This window comes from Ostrea edulis, chromosome 3, assembly GCF_947568905.1.
Source record: "Ostrea edulis chromosome 3, xbOstEdul1.1, whole genome shotgun sequence".
NCBI classification, from domain to species: Eukaryota; Metazoa; Mollusca; class Bivalvia; order Ostreida; family Ostreidae; genus Ostrea; species Ostrea edulis.
The window spans coordinates 42,515,868-42,534,369 of NC_079166.1; the positions used below are offsets into that span (position 1 = coordinate 42,515,868).

General features: G+C 28.5%; 1 protein-coding gene across 1 annotated transcript in view; it reads left to right on the forward strand.

Annotated features, from left to right (window-relative positions):
- The window catches only part of LOC125677048 (phosphatidylinositol phosphatase PTPRQ-like), a 70,692-nt gene that overhangs the window by 8,381 nt on the left and 43,809 nt on the right, over positions 1-18,502 (forward strand). Inside the window, exons 3-23 of the mRNA XM_056160902.1 lie at positions 1,240-1,314; positions 2,389-2,439; positions 4,098-4,148; positions 4,550-4,651; positions 5,032-5,082; positions 5,492-5,542; positions 6,663-6,764; positions 7,126-7,176; positions 8,333-8,434; positions 8,808-8,858; positions 10,027-10,128; positions 10,799-10,849; positions 11,260-11,310; positions 11,742-11,792; positions 13,760-13,810; positions 14,203-14,253; positions 14,656-14,706; positions 15,043-15,093; positions 15,453-15,506; positions 15,933-15,983; positions 16,388-16,438. Coding sequence (XP_056016877.1) covers positions 1,240-1,314; positions 2,389-2,439; positions 4,098-4,148; positions 4,550-4,651; positions 5,032-5,082; positions 5,492-5,542; positions 6,663-6,764; positions 7,126-7,176; positions 8,333-8,434; positions 8,808-8,858; positions 10,027-10,128; positions 10,799-10,849; positions 11,260-11,310; positions 11,742-11,792; positions 13,760-13,810; positions 14,203-14,253; positions 14,656-14,706; positions 15,043-15,093; positions 15,453-15,506; positions 15,933-15,983; positions 16,388-16,438 — 1,302 coding nt within the window. The remainder of the gene's footprint in view (positions 1-1,239; positions 1,315-2,388; positions 2,440-4,097; positions 4,149-4,549; positions 4,652-5,031; positions 5,083-5,491; positions 5,543-6,662; positions 6,765-7,125; positions 7,177-8,332; positions 8,435-8,807; positions 8,859-10,026; positions 10,129-10,798; positions 10,850-11,259; positions 11,311-11,741; positions 11,793-13,759; positions 13,811-14,202; positions 14,254-14,655; positions 14,707-15,042; positions 15,094-15,452; positions 15,507-15,932; positions 15,984-16,387; positions 16,439-18,502) is intronic.

Below are 18,502 nucleotides of genomic sequence, written 5' to 3' on the forward strand. Positions count from 1 at the left end.
AGAGAGTTAAAGGTGTTGGAAATATCAATCAATCAAAATTTAGCACACTTGCTTGCACGTTCTAGCGTACTGATCAACTCGGTGTCTAAACATATACCTACTACATAAATTCCATAACATTTCATTGACAACTAGATCGGTTATAGATCAATACTTGACTTTGGATGTTCAGATTACAATACACGCGCATTCACGTGTACGTCAATTTGACTAAGGACATTTCACACAATTCCTTAGGTATTCATACTGTATATCTACAGTAAAAAATCATTCAATTTCTTTCTTTATTAAAAGGTTGTGGTATTATACAATTGAAAGGAAAGCCATTCATATGCATACACGTGCATATGAGGATGACTAAGCAATTTTATTCGTTTCATTCAACAGGCTTTCTTATCATATACGTACTGTATGAAATGCATGAAATTTCGATCATTAATACATGTAAGAGGAAAGTCAGTGGTTTTGAAATTGTCCAATGAGAATCAAAAACACGAGTAAACACACACGTGCTTGAAAAATAGACATACCCTATTACCCTATGAACAAAACATTTCATCCCAAAATTATGATGCATTTATTTTTGGTAGCCCTTGACTTAATTGCAAATTTTGTAGAGTGCTTATTACCACATAATTAACGGGCGATTTTTACTAAAACAAAGTTATAAAGAATTTCAGTTTGGAAAGCACATAATGCCTAGAATACATGTACCACGTCATCTTTCTGTGGACATCTAGAATCTTCTCTAGGCCACACATTTCATTCAAGTACAAATGTAGTACATAAACATAATCATTAATTTATTGCATCCCTTTATGTAGATATAACTGGATTCTGATTCTGTTCATGAAAGAAATGCAGAAGACATCTGAACAAAAACAGTGCATATGTTTAATGATTCGATGATTAACAGTTGCCTAAACTGTCATTTGTAGCAGAGTTATTTGTAGAAAGGTGCTAAAATTAACAGAATTTCAAATAACGTGGGTAGCTATAGATACTACATGTAGTAATAAATAAATTATCAACTCAGATAGAAACAAACACATTAGTGCAAGAAATAATATTGTAATAAAATACCGTAAACCTCTATTTTACTTTCTAGATCTTCATCTTTTCAAACTTCAATTTTTTTTTATTCAGAATGTTTCAAGATTAAGCCACTGTATAATTTGTAACGTTTAATATCTTGGACATAATTTTGTACATGCACTGTGCTGATAACATGTTTTGCAGGTAGAACTACACATTCAGTAAATGGAAACGCCGTGCCGCCTAATTCGCCGCCTCCTTCGCCGTCTGTTCCTTCTGGTAACGTAGATTAGCATTATCGTTTTTGTAATTACTGTTCAAATATCAGATAAATAGATAGATAGATAGAAGCACTAAGTTCCAACAACACCCGATTCCTGGAAGCGTCTCGGATCCACAATGTGGATACAAGGTCCAATGCAAAAAATTATACATTGCACTAAAATGACCAAGGATGCGAAAAACCATGTCGAATTTTCGTGACGACCTGTCCCTTCTTCAGCACAAATGAAAAGAATTACATAATGTGGCCAATATCAACAGAAAATAATATATAAATAACAAAAACTACATACCATGTAGTTTTATACTACATAACATGTACTTTTTGTTATTTTGTTATTATTCTCTGTTAATATTGGCCAAATTATGTAATTCTTTTGTTTACCGTGAAGAAGGCACAAATCATCAATTCTAATTTTTCAAAAATGTTATTCCAAGAAGTAACATCGTAACAGAAAATCATAAAACTATATGTTAGATTTCTGGATTTTGATCTTTCCAAACGTTATCAACTTCAAAATCTTTCAAGATTAAACAATACTATTCCTAAATTTTAAACGTGTATTCTAATTTCATACATTCATTGTGCTGATAACGTTTCTTGCAGGGATTAATACAAAAACTGTACAAGAAATCCCAACGCCGTCTGTTATGACATTATTCAATCTTACCATTTTGCAAAAAAAATATTCAAATGTCCATCCGGTCTTTATTCAAAGAATTGCAAGATAAAGTTTGAGTACTGAATTTCAGTTTTTCACTTTATGTATTTATATATTTATACACATATATATCAATAAATTCTTTTTTCTTAGTATCGGGGTATATGTTATAGATATTTCATTTTTCCAGAAGAAGGGATCAATCATCAATTCTAATTTTTCAAAAATCTTATTCCAAGAAGTAACATCGTAATAGAATATCATACAATTCTATCTTACAGTTCTGGATTTTGATCTTTCCCAATATTATCAACTTCAAAATCTTTCAAGAATAAGCAACTGCATTGATAAAGTTTTAAACGTTTGTTGTGATTTTATATATACACTGTGCTGATAACTTCTTTTGCAGGAAATGGTACAAAAACTGTAAAGGAAATGTCAACGCCGTCTTCAATGTCTGGTAACATTATTCAATCTTACATTTTTGCAAAAATATTCAAATATCTATACGGTATTTAGTCAAAGAAATGAAAGTTAAAGTTTGAATACTGCATTTTCATTTTGACATTATACATGTATAGTCATGTATATATCAATGAATTCTCTTTTCGTGGTATCGCTTTATTTCTTATACGTATTTCATTTGTCCTGAAGAAGGGAAAAATCATCAATTCTAATTTTTCAACAACGTTATTCAAGGAAGTAACATCGTAAAAGTAAATCATAAAACTCTATCCTAGATTTCTCGATTTTCATCTTGCCAAATGTTACAATATCAAAATCTTTCAAGAATAAACAGCTGCATTGATGAAGTTTAAAACGTTTGTTGTAATTTTATATGTACACTGTGTTGAAAACATCTCATGCAGGAATTAGAACAGAAACTTTAAAAGAAATTCCAACGCCGTCTCCTATGACTGGTAACATGATTCAATTTTACATTTTTGCAAAAATATTCGAATCTCTATCCGGTATTTATTCAAAGAAATGAAAGATAAAGTTTGAGTAATGGATTACATATATATATATATATATATATATATATATATATATATATACTGGATTTTAGTTTTTCACTTTATGTATTTATACATGTAAAATTTATACGGTGCCAATTTTGATGCACCAGATGCAAATTTCGACAAATAATGTGTCTTCAGTGATGCTCAACCGAAATGTTTGAAATCCGAAATAACTATGAAGTTTTAGAGCTAAATATAGCCAAAACTAGCGTGCCAAAAAAGTGGAGCCAAATTCGTCCAAGGATAAGAGCTATGCATGAGGGAGATAATCCATAATTTTGAAATGAATTTCTAAATTTTATAACCAATTAAATATACATCCGTATTTTCAAGCTAGTAACGAAGTACTTACATATATATCAATAAATTCTTCTTTCTTGGTATCGGGGTATATGTTATAGGTATTTGATTTTTCCAGAAGAAGGGATCAATCATCAATTCTAATTTTTCAACAATCTTATTCCAAGAAGTAACATCGTAATAGAATATCTTAAAATTCTATCTTACATTTCTGGATTTTGATCTTTCCAAATGTTATCAACTTCAAAATCTTTCAAGAACAAGCAACTGCATTGATAAAGTTTTAAACGCTTGTTATGATTTTATATACACTGTACTGATAACTTATTTTGCAGGAAATATTACAAAAACTGTAAAGGAAATGTCAACGCCGTCTCCTATGACTGGCAACATTATTCAATCTTACATCTTTGCAAAAAATGTTCAAATGTGTATCCGGTATTTATTGAAAGAATTGAAAGTTAAAGTTTGAATACTGCATTTTCATTTTGACATTATACATGTATATTTATGTATATATCAATGAATTCTCTTTTCGTGGTATCGGTTTATTTCTTATACGTTTTTCATTTGTCCTGAAGAAGGGAAAAATCATGAATTCTAATTTTTCAAAAACGTTATTCAAGGAAGTAACATCGTCAAAGAATATCATAAAACTCTATCCTAGATTTCTCGATTTTCATCTTGCCAAATGTTACAATATCAAAATCTTTCAAGAATATACAGCTGCAATGATGAAGTTTAAAACATTTGTTGTAATTTTATATGTACACTGTGCTGATAACCTCTTTTGCAGGAAAAAGTACAAAAACTGTAAAGGAAATGTCAACGCCGTCTCCTATGACTGGTAACATTATTCAATCTTACATTTTTGCAAAAAATATTCAAATATCTATACGGTATTTAGTCAAAGAAATGAAAGTTAAAGTTTGAATACTGCTTTTTCTTTTTGACCTTATATATTCATGCATATATCAATGGATTCTCTTTTCGTTGTATCGGTTTATTTCTTATACGTATTTCATTTGTCCTGAAGAAGAGAAAAATCATCAATTCTTTTTCAAAAACGTTATTCAAGGAAGTAACATCGTCAAAGAATATCATAAAACTATATCCTAGATTTCTCGATTTTCATCTTGCCAAACATTACAATATCAAAATCTTTCAAGAATAAACAGCTGCATTGATGAAGTTTAAAACGTTTGTTGTAATTTTATATGTACACTGTGCTGATAACATCTCTTGCAGGAATTAGTACAGAAACTTTAAAAGAAATTCCAACGCCGTCTCCTATGACTGGTAACATGATTCAATCTTACATTTTTGCAAAAGTATTCGAATCTCTATCCGGTATTTATTCAAAGAAATGAAAGATAAAGTTTGAGTAATGGATTATATATATATATATATATATATATATATATATATATATATCATATATATATATATATATATATATTATTTTTCCTTCGTAACGTGGTATATGATATTGATATTTCATTTCTCCAGAAGAAGGAATCAATCATCAATTTTAATTTTTCAAAAATCTTATTCCAAGAAGTAACATTGTAATAGAATATCATAAAACTCTATCTTACATTTCTGGATTTTGATCTCTCCAAATGTTATCAACTTGAAAATCTTTCAAGAATAAGCAACTGCATTGATAAAGTTTTAAACGTTTGTTTTAATTTCATAAATATACCCTGTGCTGATACCCTCTTTTGCAGGAAATAGTACAAAAACTGTAAAGGAAATGTCAACGCCATCTCCTATGACTGGTAACATTATTCAATCTCACATTTTTGCAAAAAATATTCAAATATCTGTACGGTATTTAGTCAAAGAAATGAAAGTTAAAGTTTGAATACTGCATTTTCATTTTGACATTATACATGTATATTTATGTATATCTCAATGAATTCTCTTTTCGTGGTATTGGTTTATTTCTTATACGTTTTTCATTTGTCCTGAAGAAGGGAAAAATCATGAATTCTAATTTCTCAAAAACGTTATTCAGGAAGTAACATCGTCAAAGAATATCATAAAACTCTATCCTAGATTTCTTGATTTTCATCTTGCCAAATGTTACAATATCAAAATCTTTCAAGAATAAACAGCTGCATTGATGAAGTTTAAAACGTTTGTTGTAATTTTATATGTACACTGTGCTGATAACATCTCTTGCAGGAATTAGTACAGAAACTTTAAAAGAAATTTCAACGCCGTCTCCTATGACTGGTAACATGATTCAATCTTACATTTTTGCAAAAAATATTCATATCTCTATTCGGTATTTATTCAAAGAAATGAAAGATAAAGTTTGAGTAATGGATTTTATATATATATATATATATATATATATATATATATATATATATATATATATCTTCAAAATTGAAATAGAGTCTCAGTAATCGGATACTAATATTAAAAAGATATGAAAAGAAAACACAGAAATCCTCCGTCAAGCTTTAGCGCTTTCATTACATGTTCAGAAGCTTCTGAAGATGTAATGAAAGCGCTAAAGCTTTATGGGGGATTTCTGTATTTTCTTTTCATATTTTTTTAATATATATATACTGGATTTTAGTTTTTCACTTTATGTATTTATACATATATATCAATAAATTCTTCTTTCTTGGTATCGGGGTATATGTTATAGGTATTTGATTTGTCCAGAAGAAGAAATCAATCATCAATTCTAATTTTTCAAAAATCTTATTCCAAGAAGTAACATTGCAATAGAATATCATAAAACTCTATCTTACATTTCTGGATTTTCGTCTTTCCAAATGTTATCAACTTCAAAATCTTTCAAGAATAAGAAACTGCATTGATAAAGTTTTAAATGTTTGTTTTAATTCATATATACACTGTGCTGATAACTTCTTTTGCAGGAAATAGTACAAAAACTGTAAAGGAAATGTCAACGCCGTCTTCAATGTCTGGTAACATTATTCAATCTTACATTTTTGCAAAAAATATTCAAATATCCATACGGTATTTAGTCAAAGAAATGAAAGTTAAAGTTTGAATACTGCATTTTCATTTTGACATTATACATGTATAGTCATGTATATATCAATGAATTCTCTTTTCGTGGTATCGGTTTATTTCTTATACATTTTTCATTTGTCCTGAAGAAGGGAAAAATCATGAATTCTAATTTTTCAAAAACGTTATTCAAGGAAGTAACATCGTCAAAGAATATCTTAAAACTCTATCCTAGATTTCTTGATTTTCATCTTGCCAAATGTCACAATATCAAAATCTTTCAAGAATAAATAGCTGCATTGATGAAGTTTAAAACGTTTGTTGTAATTTTATATGTACACTGTGCTGATAACATCTCTTGCAGGAATTAGTACAGAAACTTTAAAAGAAATTCCAACGCCGTCTCCTATGACTGGTAACATGATCCAATCTTACATTTTTGCAAAACTATTCAAATCTCTATCCGGTATTTATTCAAAGAAATGAAAGATAAAGTTTGAGTAATGGATTATATATATATATATATATATATATATATATATATATATATCAATATATTATTTTTTCTTCCTAACGTGGTATATCATATTGATATTTCATTTGTCCAGAAGAAGGAATCAATCATCAATTCTAAATTTTCAAAAATCTTATTCCAAGAAGTAACATTGTAATAGAATATCATAAAACTCTATCTTACATTTCTGGATTTTGATCTTTCCAAATGTTATCAACTTCAAAATCTTTCAAGAATAAGCAACTGCATTGATGAAGTTTTAAACGTTTGTTGTAATTTTATATGTACACTGTGCTGATAACATCTCTTGCAGGAATTAGTACAGAAACTTTAAATGAAATTCCAACGCCGTCTCCTATGACTGGTAACATGATTCAATCTTACATTTTTGCAAAAAATATTCATATCTCTATTTGGTATTTATTCAAAGAAATGAAAGATAAAGTTTGAGTAATGGATTTTATTTAAATATATATATATATATATATATATATATATATATATATATATATATATATATATCTCCAAAATTGAAATAGAGTCTCAGTAATCGGATACTAATATTAAAAAGATATGAAAAGAAAACACAGAAATCCTCCGTCAAGCTTTAGCGCTTTCATTACATGTTCAGAAGCTTCTGAAGATGTAATGAAAGCGCTAAAGCTTTACGGGGGATTTCTTCGTTTTCTTTTCATATTTTTTTAATATATATATATATATATATATATATATATATATACTGGATTTTAGTTTTTCACTTTATGTATTTATACATATATATCAATAAATTCTTCTTTCTTAGTATCGGGGTATATGTTATAGGTATTTGATTTGTCCAGAAAAAGGTATCAATCATCAATTCTAATTTTTCAAATATCTTATTCCAAGAAGTAACATTGTAATAGAATATCATAAAACTCTATCTTACATTTCTGAATTTTGATCTTTCCAAATGTTATCAACTTCAAAATCTTTCAAGAATAAGAAACTGCATTGATAAAGTTTTAAATGTTTGTTTTAATTTCATATATACACTGTGCTGATAACTTCTTTTGCAGGAAATAGTACAAAAACTGTAAAGGAAATGTCAACGCCGTTTTCAATGTCTGGTAACCTTATTCAATCTCACAATTTTGCAAACAAATATTCAAATATCTATACGGTATTTAGTCAAAGAAATGAAAGTTAAAGTTTGAATACTGCATTTTCGTTTTGACATTATACATGTATAGTCATGTATATATCAATTAATTCTCTTTTCGTGGTATCGGTTTATTTCTTATACGTTTTTCATTTGTCCTGAAGAAGGGAAAAATCATCAATTCTAATTTCTCAAAAACGTTATTCAAGGAAGTAACATCGTCAAAGAATACCATAAAACTCTATCCTAGATTTCTTGATTTTCATCTTGCCAAATGTCACAATATCAAAATCTTTCAAGAATAAACAGCTGCATTGATGAAGTTTAAAACGTTTGTTGTAATTTTATATGTACACTGTGCTGATAACATCTCTTGCAGGAATTAGTACAGAAACTTTAAAAGAAATTCCAACGCCGTCTCCTATGACTGGTAACATGATTCAATTTTACATTTTTGCAAAAGTATTCGAATCTCTATCCGGTATTTATTCAAAGAAATGAAAGATAAAGTTTGAGTAATGGATTATATATATATATATATATATATATATATATATATATATATATATATATATATCAATATATTATTTTTTCTTCGTAACGTGGTATATCATATTGATATTTCATTTGTCCAGAAGAAGGAATCAATCATCAATTCTAAATTTTCAAAAATCTTATTCCAAGAAGTAAGATTGTAATAGAATATCATAAAACTCTATCTTACATTTCTGGATTTTGATCTTTCCAAATGTTATCAACTTCAAAATCTTTCAAGAATAAGCAACTGCATTGATGAAGTTTTAAACGTTTGTTGTAATTTTATATGTACACTGTGCTGATAACATCTCTTGCAGGAATTAGTACAGAAACTTTAAATGAAATTCCAACGCCGTCTCCTATGACTGGTAACATGATTCAATCTTACATTTTTGCAAAAAATATTCATATCTCTATTTGGTATTTATTCAAAGAAATGAAAGATAAAGTTTGAGTAATGGATTTTATTTAAATATATATATATATATATATATATATATATATATATATATATCTCCAAAATTGAAATAGAGTCTCAGTAATCGGATACTAATATTAAAAAGATATGAAAAGAAAACACAGAAATCCTCCGTCAAGCTTTAGCGCTTTCATTACATGTTCAGAAGCTTCTGAAGATGTAATGAAAGCGCTAAAGCTTTACGGGGGATTTCTTCGTTTTCTTTTCATATTTTTTTAATATACATATATATATATATATATATATATATATATATGTATATATATATATATATATACTGGATTTTAGTTTTTCACTTTATGTATTTATACATATATATCAATAAATTCTTCTTTCTTAGTATCGGGGTATATGTTATAGGTATTTGATTTGTCCAGAAAAAGGTATCAATCATCAATTCTAATTTTTCAAATATCTTATTCCAAGAAGTAACATTGTAATAGAATATCATAAAACTCTATCTTACATTTCTGAATTTTGATCTTTCCAAATGTTATCAACTTCAAAATCTTTCAAGAATAAGAAACTGCATTGATAAAGTTTTAAATGTTTGTTTTAATTTCATATATACACTGTGCTGATAACTTCTTTTGCAGGAAATAGTACAAAAACTGTAAAGGAAATGTCAACGCCGTTTTCAATGTCTGGTAACCTTATTCAATCTCACAATTTTGCAAACAAATATTCAAATATCTATACGGTATTTAGTCAAAGAAATGAAAGTTAAAGTTTGAATACTGCATTTTCGTTTTGACATTATACATGTATAGTCATGTATATATCAATTAATTCTCTTTTCGTGGTATCGGTTTATTTCTTATACGTTTTTCATTTGTCCTGAAGAAGGGAAAAATCATCAATTCTAATTTCTCAAAAACGTTATTCAAGGAAGTAACATCGTCAAAGAATACCATAAAACTCTATCCTAGATTTCTTGATTTTCATCTTGCCAAATGTCACAATATCAAAATCTTTCAAGAATAAACAGCTGCATTGATGAAGTTTAAAACGCTTGTTGTAATTTTATATGTACACTGTGCTGATAACATCTCTTGCAGGAATTAGTACAGAAACTTTAAAAGAAATTCCAACGCCGTCTCCTATGACTGGTAACATGATTCAATTTTACATTTTTGCAAAAGTATTCGAATCTCTATCCGGTATTTATTCAAAGAAATGAAAGATAAAGTTTCAGTAATGGATTATATATATATATATATATATATATATACTGGATTTTAGTTTTTCACTTTATGCATTTATACATGTAAAACTTATGTGGTACCAATTTTGATGCACCAAATTCGCATTTCGACAAATAATGTCTCTTCAGTGATCCTCAACCGAAATGTTTGAAATCCGAAATAACTATGAAATTTTAGAGCTAAATATAGCCAAAAACAGCGTGCTAAAAAAGTGGAGCCAAATTCGTCCAAGGATAAGAGCTATGCATGAGGGAGATAATCCTTAATTTTGAAATGAATTTCTAAATTTTATAACCAATTAAATATACATTCGTATGTTCAAGCTAGTAACGAAGTACTTATATATATATCAATAAATTCTTCTTTCTTGGTATCAGGGTATATGTTATAGGTATTTGATTTTTCCAGAAGAAGGGATCAATCATCAATTCTAATTTTTCAACAATCTTATTCCAAGAAGTAACATCGTAACAGAATATCTTAAAACTCTATCTTACATTTCTGGATTTTGATCTTTCCAATTGTTATCAACTTCAAAATCTTTCAAGAATAAGCAACTGCATTGATAAAGTTTTAAACGCTTGTTATGATTTTATATACACTGTGCTGATAACTTCTTTTGCAGGAAATAGTACAAAAACTGTAAAGGAAATGTCAACGCCGTCTCTTATGACTGGTAACATTATTCAATCTTACATTTTTGCAAAAAATATTCAAATATCTATGCGGTATTTAGTTAAAGAAATGAAAGTTAAAGTTTGAATACTGCATTTTCATTTTGACATTATACATGTATATTTATGTATATATCAATGAATTCTCTTTTCGTGGTATTGGTTTATTTCTTATACGTTTTTCATTTGTCCTGAAGAAGGGAAAAATCATGAATTCTAATTTCTCAAAAACGTTATTCAAGGAAGTAGCATCGTCAAAGAATATCATAAAACTCACTCCTAGATTTCTCGATTTTCATCTTGCCAAATGTTACAATATCAAAATCTTTCAAGAATATACAGTTGCATTGATGAAGTTTAAAACGTTTGTTGTAATTTTATATGTACACTGTGCTGATAACATCTCTTGCAGGAATTAGTACAGAAACTTTAAACGAAATTCCAACACCGTCTCCTATGACTGGTAACATGATTCAATTTTACATTTTTGCAAAAATATTCAAATCTCTATCCAGTATTTATTCAAAGAAATGAAAGATAAAGTTTGAGTAATGGATTTTATATATATATATATACTGGATTTTAGTTTTTCACTTTATGTATTTATACATATATATCAATAAATTCTTCTTTCTTAGTATCGGGGTATATGTTATAGGTATTTAATTTGTCCAGAAAAAGGTATCAATCATTAATTCTAATTTTTCAAAAATCTTATTCCAAGAAGTAATATTGTAATAGAATATCATAAAACTCTATCTTACATTTCTGGATTTTGATCTTTCCAATTGTTATCAACTTCAAAATCTTTCAAGAATAAGAAACTGCATTGATAAAGTTTTAAACGTTTGTTTTCATTTCATATATACACTGTGCTGATAACCTCTTTTGCAGGAAATAGTACAAAAACTGTAAAGGAAATGTCAACGCCGTCTCCTATGACTGGTAACATTAATCAAACTTACATTTTTGCAAAAAATATTCAAATATCTATACGGTATTTAGTCAAAGAAATGAAAGTTGAAGTTTGAATACTGCATTTTCGTTTTGACATTATATATTCATGTACAGTGGAGCCTCGTTAATCCGGATACTTTGGTTCCCAGCAAAATCGTCCGAATAAATGAAGCGTCCGGATAATTGAATCGCATATTTTCTATCTTTACATAAGTAACCAATAGTGCCTACTTTATTATTGCATAGTGAATTAAACACATTCTATCATTGCATTTGACCATTTGCATTAGTAAATAAATTATGATAATGTTAACATTTACATGTATTTCAAAGGACTAAAATTTAATGTACGTGTTCAGTGTATTTGCCTGTGCTTACATTGTACATATATATGATCCCTACAAATAAATATACAAAACTGTGTACCGTATGCACTAAAACAAATAATGAAGCACTTTATGTAACTATAAGTAAATAAATCATTAGTAACTATCATAATCATTTACACTTCAAACATTTCATCACACTTTTACTTTTTAAAGAGGCCGTTAATTTCCATCTGTCACAATTCACGGGTTCGGCGGTCTGTTAAAACAATCTTCATCGTCCAAAGTTGATATAAGAATTTCGTGATTATCATGTCAGTTGACAACATTCTTTAACCGAAATTCAATCTGCCAGAGTTTATATTTCTTATTCTATAATCATCCAAGACAATATCGGGAGAACAAAATCATTTAAGCTCGTAATATCAAGACCTACTACTGCTTTGATCTAGTCACGCGCACCTATTATTTTCATGATGCGATAATAACGGAACAAAACTCGGGTTAAACTAACATTACAGGCACATACAGAATTTAATTGTCATTTTCCTTAAAATGGTAATTTTCTCACTTCTACCCAGAGTTTAAAAATTTGAAAGCAATAAAGCTTTACAACATCGAAACAAGAATCAATCGTACACAGGTACATTCTACATGCGTGACATTCTAAACGTTAAAACCTTATACTACATATACATGTGCATGAACATACATGTATATTTCACGCCAATCAACAGTATAAAATCCAGAATCTAGAAGTATAATCTACACTCTTGAGATTTGAATAAGTCGATATCAATTTACGAATCAGTATAACTGATATGTGTAGCAGTTAAAAAAAAATATCATTACGGCATGATGTTTAATTTATTAATACTATTAGGGTATTGATTAAGACTATAAAATAATATGCTACAGATTTATTTTAATAAAAAATTCAACACTACACGCAATAAAGATCTTATGTGCGAAAATTGGCAATACAATGTCTCGATCGGCACGTGCCATCTAACGGACTTATCATCAAACACACCACCTAATTGGAAGGATATGTTGACAGGGTACAGGTAATCGCTTCAATTAGACAGTTTGGCTTGTTTTCTTTATAATTTACGCCTTGCTAAAATTGTCTGACACAGTCCTTCCCTATACAAAATTACCGTCCGGATTAACGGTACAATTTTCAATGCATTATAACGTTTTGTAGTAAAAAGTGACCGTCCGGATCCGGAACGCGAATTTCCGGATTAATGATACAAAATAATGTATAAAAATTCCATTCCCTAGAAAAATCGTCCGGAAGGTGAAGCGTCTGGATTAATGGCGTCCGGGTTACCGAGGCTCCACTGTATATATCAATGGATTTATTTTTTGTATCAGTTTATTTCTTATACGTATTTCATTTGTCCTGAAGAAGAGAAAAATCATGAATTCTAATTTTTCAAAAACGTTATTCAAGGAAGTAACATCGTCAAAGAATATAATAAAACTCTATCCTAGATTTCTCGATTTTCATCTTGCCAAATATTACAATATCAAAATCTTTCAAGAATAAACAGCTGTATTGATGAAGTTTAGAACGTTTGTTGTAATTTTATATGTACACTGTGTTGATAACATCTCTTGTAGGAATTAGTACAGAAACTTTAAACGAAATTCCAACGCCGTCTCCTATCACTGGTAACATGATTCAATCTTACAGTTTTGCAAAACTATTCAAATCTCTATCCGGTATTTATTCAAAGAAATGAAAGATAAAGTTTGAATAATGGATTATGTATGTATATATATATATCAATATGTTATTTTTTCTTCGTAACGTGGTATATGATATTGATATTTCATTTGTCCAGAAGAAGGTATCAATCATCAATTCTAATTTTTCAAAAATCTTATTCCAAAAAGTAACATCGTAATAGAATATCATAAAACTCTATCTTACAGTTCTGGATTTTGATCTTTCCAAATGTTATCAACTTCAAAATCTTTCAAGAATAAGCAACTGCATTGATAAAGTTTTAAACGTTTGTTTTCATTTCATATATACACTGTGCTGATAACCTCTTTTGCAGGAAATAGTACAAAAACTGTAAAGGAAATGTCAACGCCGTCTCATATGACTGGTAACATTAATCAAACTTACATTTTTGCAAAAAATATTCAAATATCTATACGGTATTTAGTCAAAGAAATGAAAGTTAAAGTTTGAATACTGCATTTTCGTTTTGACATTATATATTCATGTATATATCAATGCATTCTCTTTTCGTTGTATCGGTTTATTTCTTATACGTATTTCATTTGTCCTGAAGAAGAGAAAAATCATCAATTCTTTTTCAAAAACGTTATTCAAGGAAGTAACATCGTCAAAGAATATCATAAAACTCTATCCTAGATTTCTCGATTTTCATCTTACCATATATTACAATATCAAAATCTTTCAAAGAATAAACAGCTGTATTGTTGAAGTTTAGAACGTTTGTTGTAATGTTATATGTACACTGTACTGATAACATCTCTTGCAGAAATTAGTACCGAAACTTTAAACGAAATTCCAACGCCGTCTCCTGTGACTGGTAACATGATTCAATCTTACAGTTTTGCAAAACTATTCAAATCTCTATCCGGTATTTATTCAAAGAAATGAAAGATAAAGTTTCAGTAATGGATTATATATATATATATATATATATATATATATATATATATATATATTCTAATTTTTCAAAAATCTTATTCCAAGAAGTAACATCGTAATAGAATGTTATAAAACTCTATCCTAGATTTCTTGAGGTTCATTTTTCCAACCGTTATCAATATCAAAATCTTTCAAGAATAAGAAACTGCATTGATAAAGTTTTAAATGTTTGTTATAATTTCATATATACACTGTGCTGATAACTTTTTTGCAGGAAATAGTACAAAAACTGTAAAGGAAATGTCAACACCGTCTCCTTCGATTGGTAACAATATTCAATCTTTCATTTTCGCAAAAAATGTTCAAATATCTATCCGGTATTTATTTGACATTACATATTCATGTATATATCACTGAATTCTCTTTTCGTGGTACCGGTTTATTTGTTAAGGTATTTCATTTGTCCTGAAGAAGGGACAAATCATGAATTCTAATTTTTCAAAAAGGTTATTCAAAGAAGTAACATCGTAATAGAATATCATAAAACTCTATCCTAGATTTCTCAATTTTCATCTTCTCAAATGTCAATTTCAAAATTTTTCAAAATTAAGCAACTGCATTGATAAAGTTTTAAACGTTTGTTATTATTTCATACATACACTGTGGTGATGACTTCTTTTGCAGGAAATAGTACAGAAACTGTTTGTATAGAAATACAAACGCCATCTTCAATGTCTGGTAACATTATTCAATCTTACATTTTTGCAAAAAATGTTCAAATGTGTATCCGGTATTTATTGAAAGATATGAAAGTTAAAGTTTGAGTACTGGATTGTAGTTTTGGACCTTATGTATTGATACATATATTAGTGAATTTTTTTTTTTTTTTTTTTTTTTTTTTTTTTTGGTGTCGGATTAGACATTGTAATTATTTCATTTGTCCTGAAGAAGGAACAACTCATTAATTCTAATATTTCGAAAATCTTAATCCAAGAAGTAACATCGTATTAGAATATCATAAAACTCTATCTTAGATTTCTTGAATTTGATCTTTACAAATGTTATCAATTTCAAAATCTTTTAGGATTAAGCAATCGTATTGATGAAGTTTTAAATGTTTCTTGCAATTTCATCTATACAGAGTGCTGATAACTTCTCTTGCAGGAAATGGTACAAAACCTGTAAAGGAAATGTCAACACCGTCTCTTTTGATTGGTAACAATATTTAATGTTTCATTTTCGCAAAAAATGTTCAAATATCTATCCGGTATTTATTTAAAGAAATGAAAGTTAAAGTTTGAATACTGTATTTTACTTTTGACATTATATATTCATGTATATATCACTGAATTCTCTTTTCGTGGTACCGGTTTATTTGTTAAGGTATTTCATTTGTCCTGAAGAAGGGACAAATCATGAATTCTAATTTTTCAAAAAGGTTATTCAAAGAAGTAACATCGTAATAGAATATCATAAAACTCTATCCTAGATTTCTCGATTTTCATCTTGCCAAATGTTGTCAATTTCAAAATATTTCAAAATTAAGCAACTGCATTGATAAAGTTTTAAACGTTTGTTATATTTTCATACATACACTGTCCTGATGACGTCTTTTGCAGAAAATAGTACAGAAACTGTACAAGAAATGCAAACGCCTTCTTCAATGTCTGGTAACATTATTCAATCTTACATTTTTGCAAAAAATGTTCAAATATATATCCGGTATTTATTAAAAGACACTAAAATTAACGTTTGAGTACTGGATTTTAGTTTTGACATTATATATTCATGTATATATCAATGAATTCTCTTTTCTTGGTATTGGGGTATATGTTATAGATATTTCATTTGTCTTGAAAATGGAACAACTCATTTATTCTAATTTTTAAAAAATATCGTAATTGAATATCATAAAATTCTGTCTTAGATTTCTGGATTTTGATCTTTCCAAATGTTATCAATTTCAAAATCTTTCAAGATTAAGCAACTGTATTGATAATGTGTTCAATGTATAACGACCATATTTCACATCTATTAAATGTATGGTGGGCATTTTGTAATCATGTTATCATTTTGAAAAGTTCATGAAATAAAAATTATTCAAAATAGGAATTTTCAAAATTTTGCTTACTGCTTGATTTATATCACCTAGAATCTATTAATGATATATATGGGGAAATAATGTGACATTGAATTGCCTTTAAATTTTATCTTTTTATACACGTATTTTGGTAGAAAGTTACATACAATTTCTATTTATAAAAATATGGAATAAAGAAAACCATATACATGCAGCGCACACGTTTTTATTACATTAGATATTTCGTATTCTTACAAAGGGCACATAACTCTTCAAAAACGTCTCAAGTGCGAAAGGTTCAGTTTCTAATCATTTACCACTCGTATAAATAATATCTAGTTCACTTTCAAAATTATTGAACTTTAAACATTTATTTTGATTTAAATCCTTCAAAATCGTTTATTATCGTTTCGTTATACATTGAATGCCTTAAAAGCCAGCAGATTATTTTTAAAGATTAAGTTTATTATGGACACGATAGTTAGTAAAATGGTCCACATTTTGCATGCACATAATTTATAGGTTTACAAATTACTTGTGTCATCACTCGAACAACCTAGCAGAATCAAATAACTGAAAGAACACAGGGACATCGAGCTAATTAACTTTTGTAAAAAAAAAAATTCTTCCTAGAAATTGAAATCCGCGATTTCCGAGTTGCCCAATAGTTCTTTCCCTTTGTGGAACTCTTACGCACAGTGAGACACAAAACATACTATCGTCCACACGAGGTGGGTACAAATGCTTATCGCTGCCTTCATATATTGCCTAAAGGCCGATTATCAGACATCATGCAACCACCCAAACTGCAGGGGCACACAATATTAGTAAGTTTATTGGTATTAAATAATAAAATAGCTCAAACAAAAATCGATAATCACTTTTTTCTTTGATTAAGATATCACTCGTACAGAATAGGAAATAAAAAATAATTTCATATTTAATTTAAGGGCCCAATTCAATCAAATATTATTCTTGATATGGTTAGTTTAATTTAAACCAACTGCTGATATAAACAAAATTTACACTTTCATTACTTTTATCTGTATTTACATAATTAATCTACAGTATAAGTATATATTTTATACCCACCCAAGCGTTCAACAGAACACTTAACGTACCTCTTTCCCAGGAGAGCTGATATCTCGGAAGTTGCGTATTAACCGAAATTTCGTAACGTTATTTGTAAATTAGAATGGGCTCATTGCATGTTCGACTAACGCTTCCCAATGGTTTCAATGCTTTAATTTTTTATGCTTAAGGCGGTAAGCATGTTGTGCGTTTTCGATCCGATTATAACGATTATTGTTGTCAGCTTCTCTTATTCATAAACATACCATCAATGTGTCTCTGTTTCATATATTATTCACATTACACGAAACAAATCTTTATAAATTGACATTGAGTTTTGAAGTTTTAGTGGACGTTTTCTATTTTCTGTTTTGTTGAATCGTACATGATGCGATAGCTTAGTCTATACACAGACAACTTTTGTCAAAGTGCGATAAATTTCATTTCCTTTTCATCTAAGATTTCGAAGAATAACATCTACTTCATCTTTCACAACACATATATTTACAATTTGAATTAGAGTGAGTCTAAACATAGATATGCCTCGGAGGTTATGCGTTTATGTTACGCCTTTTATAAACCT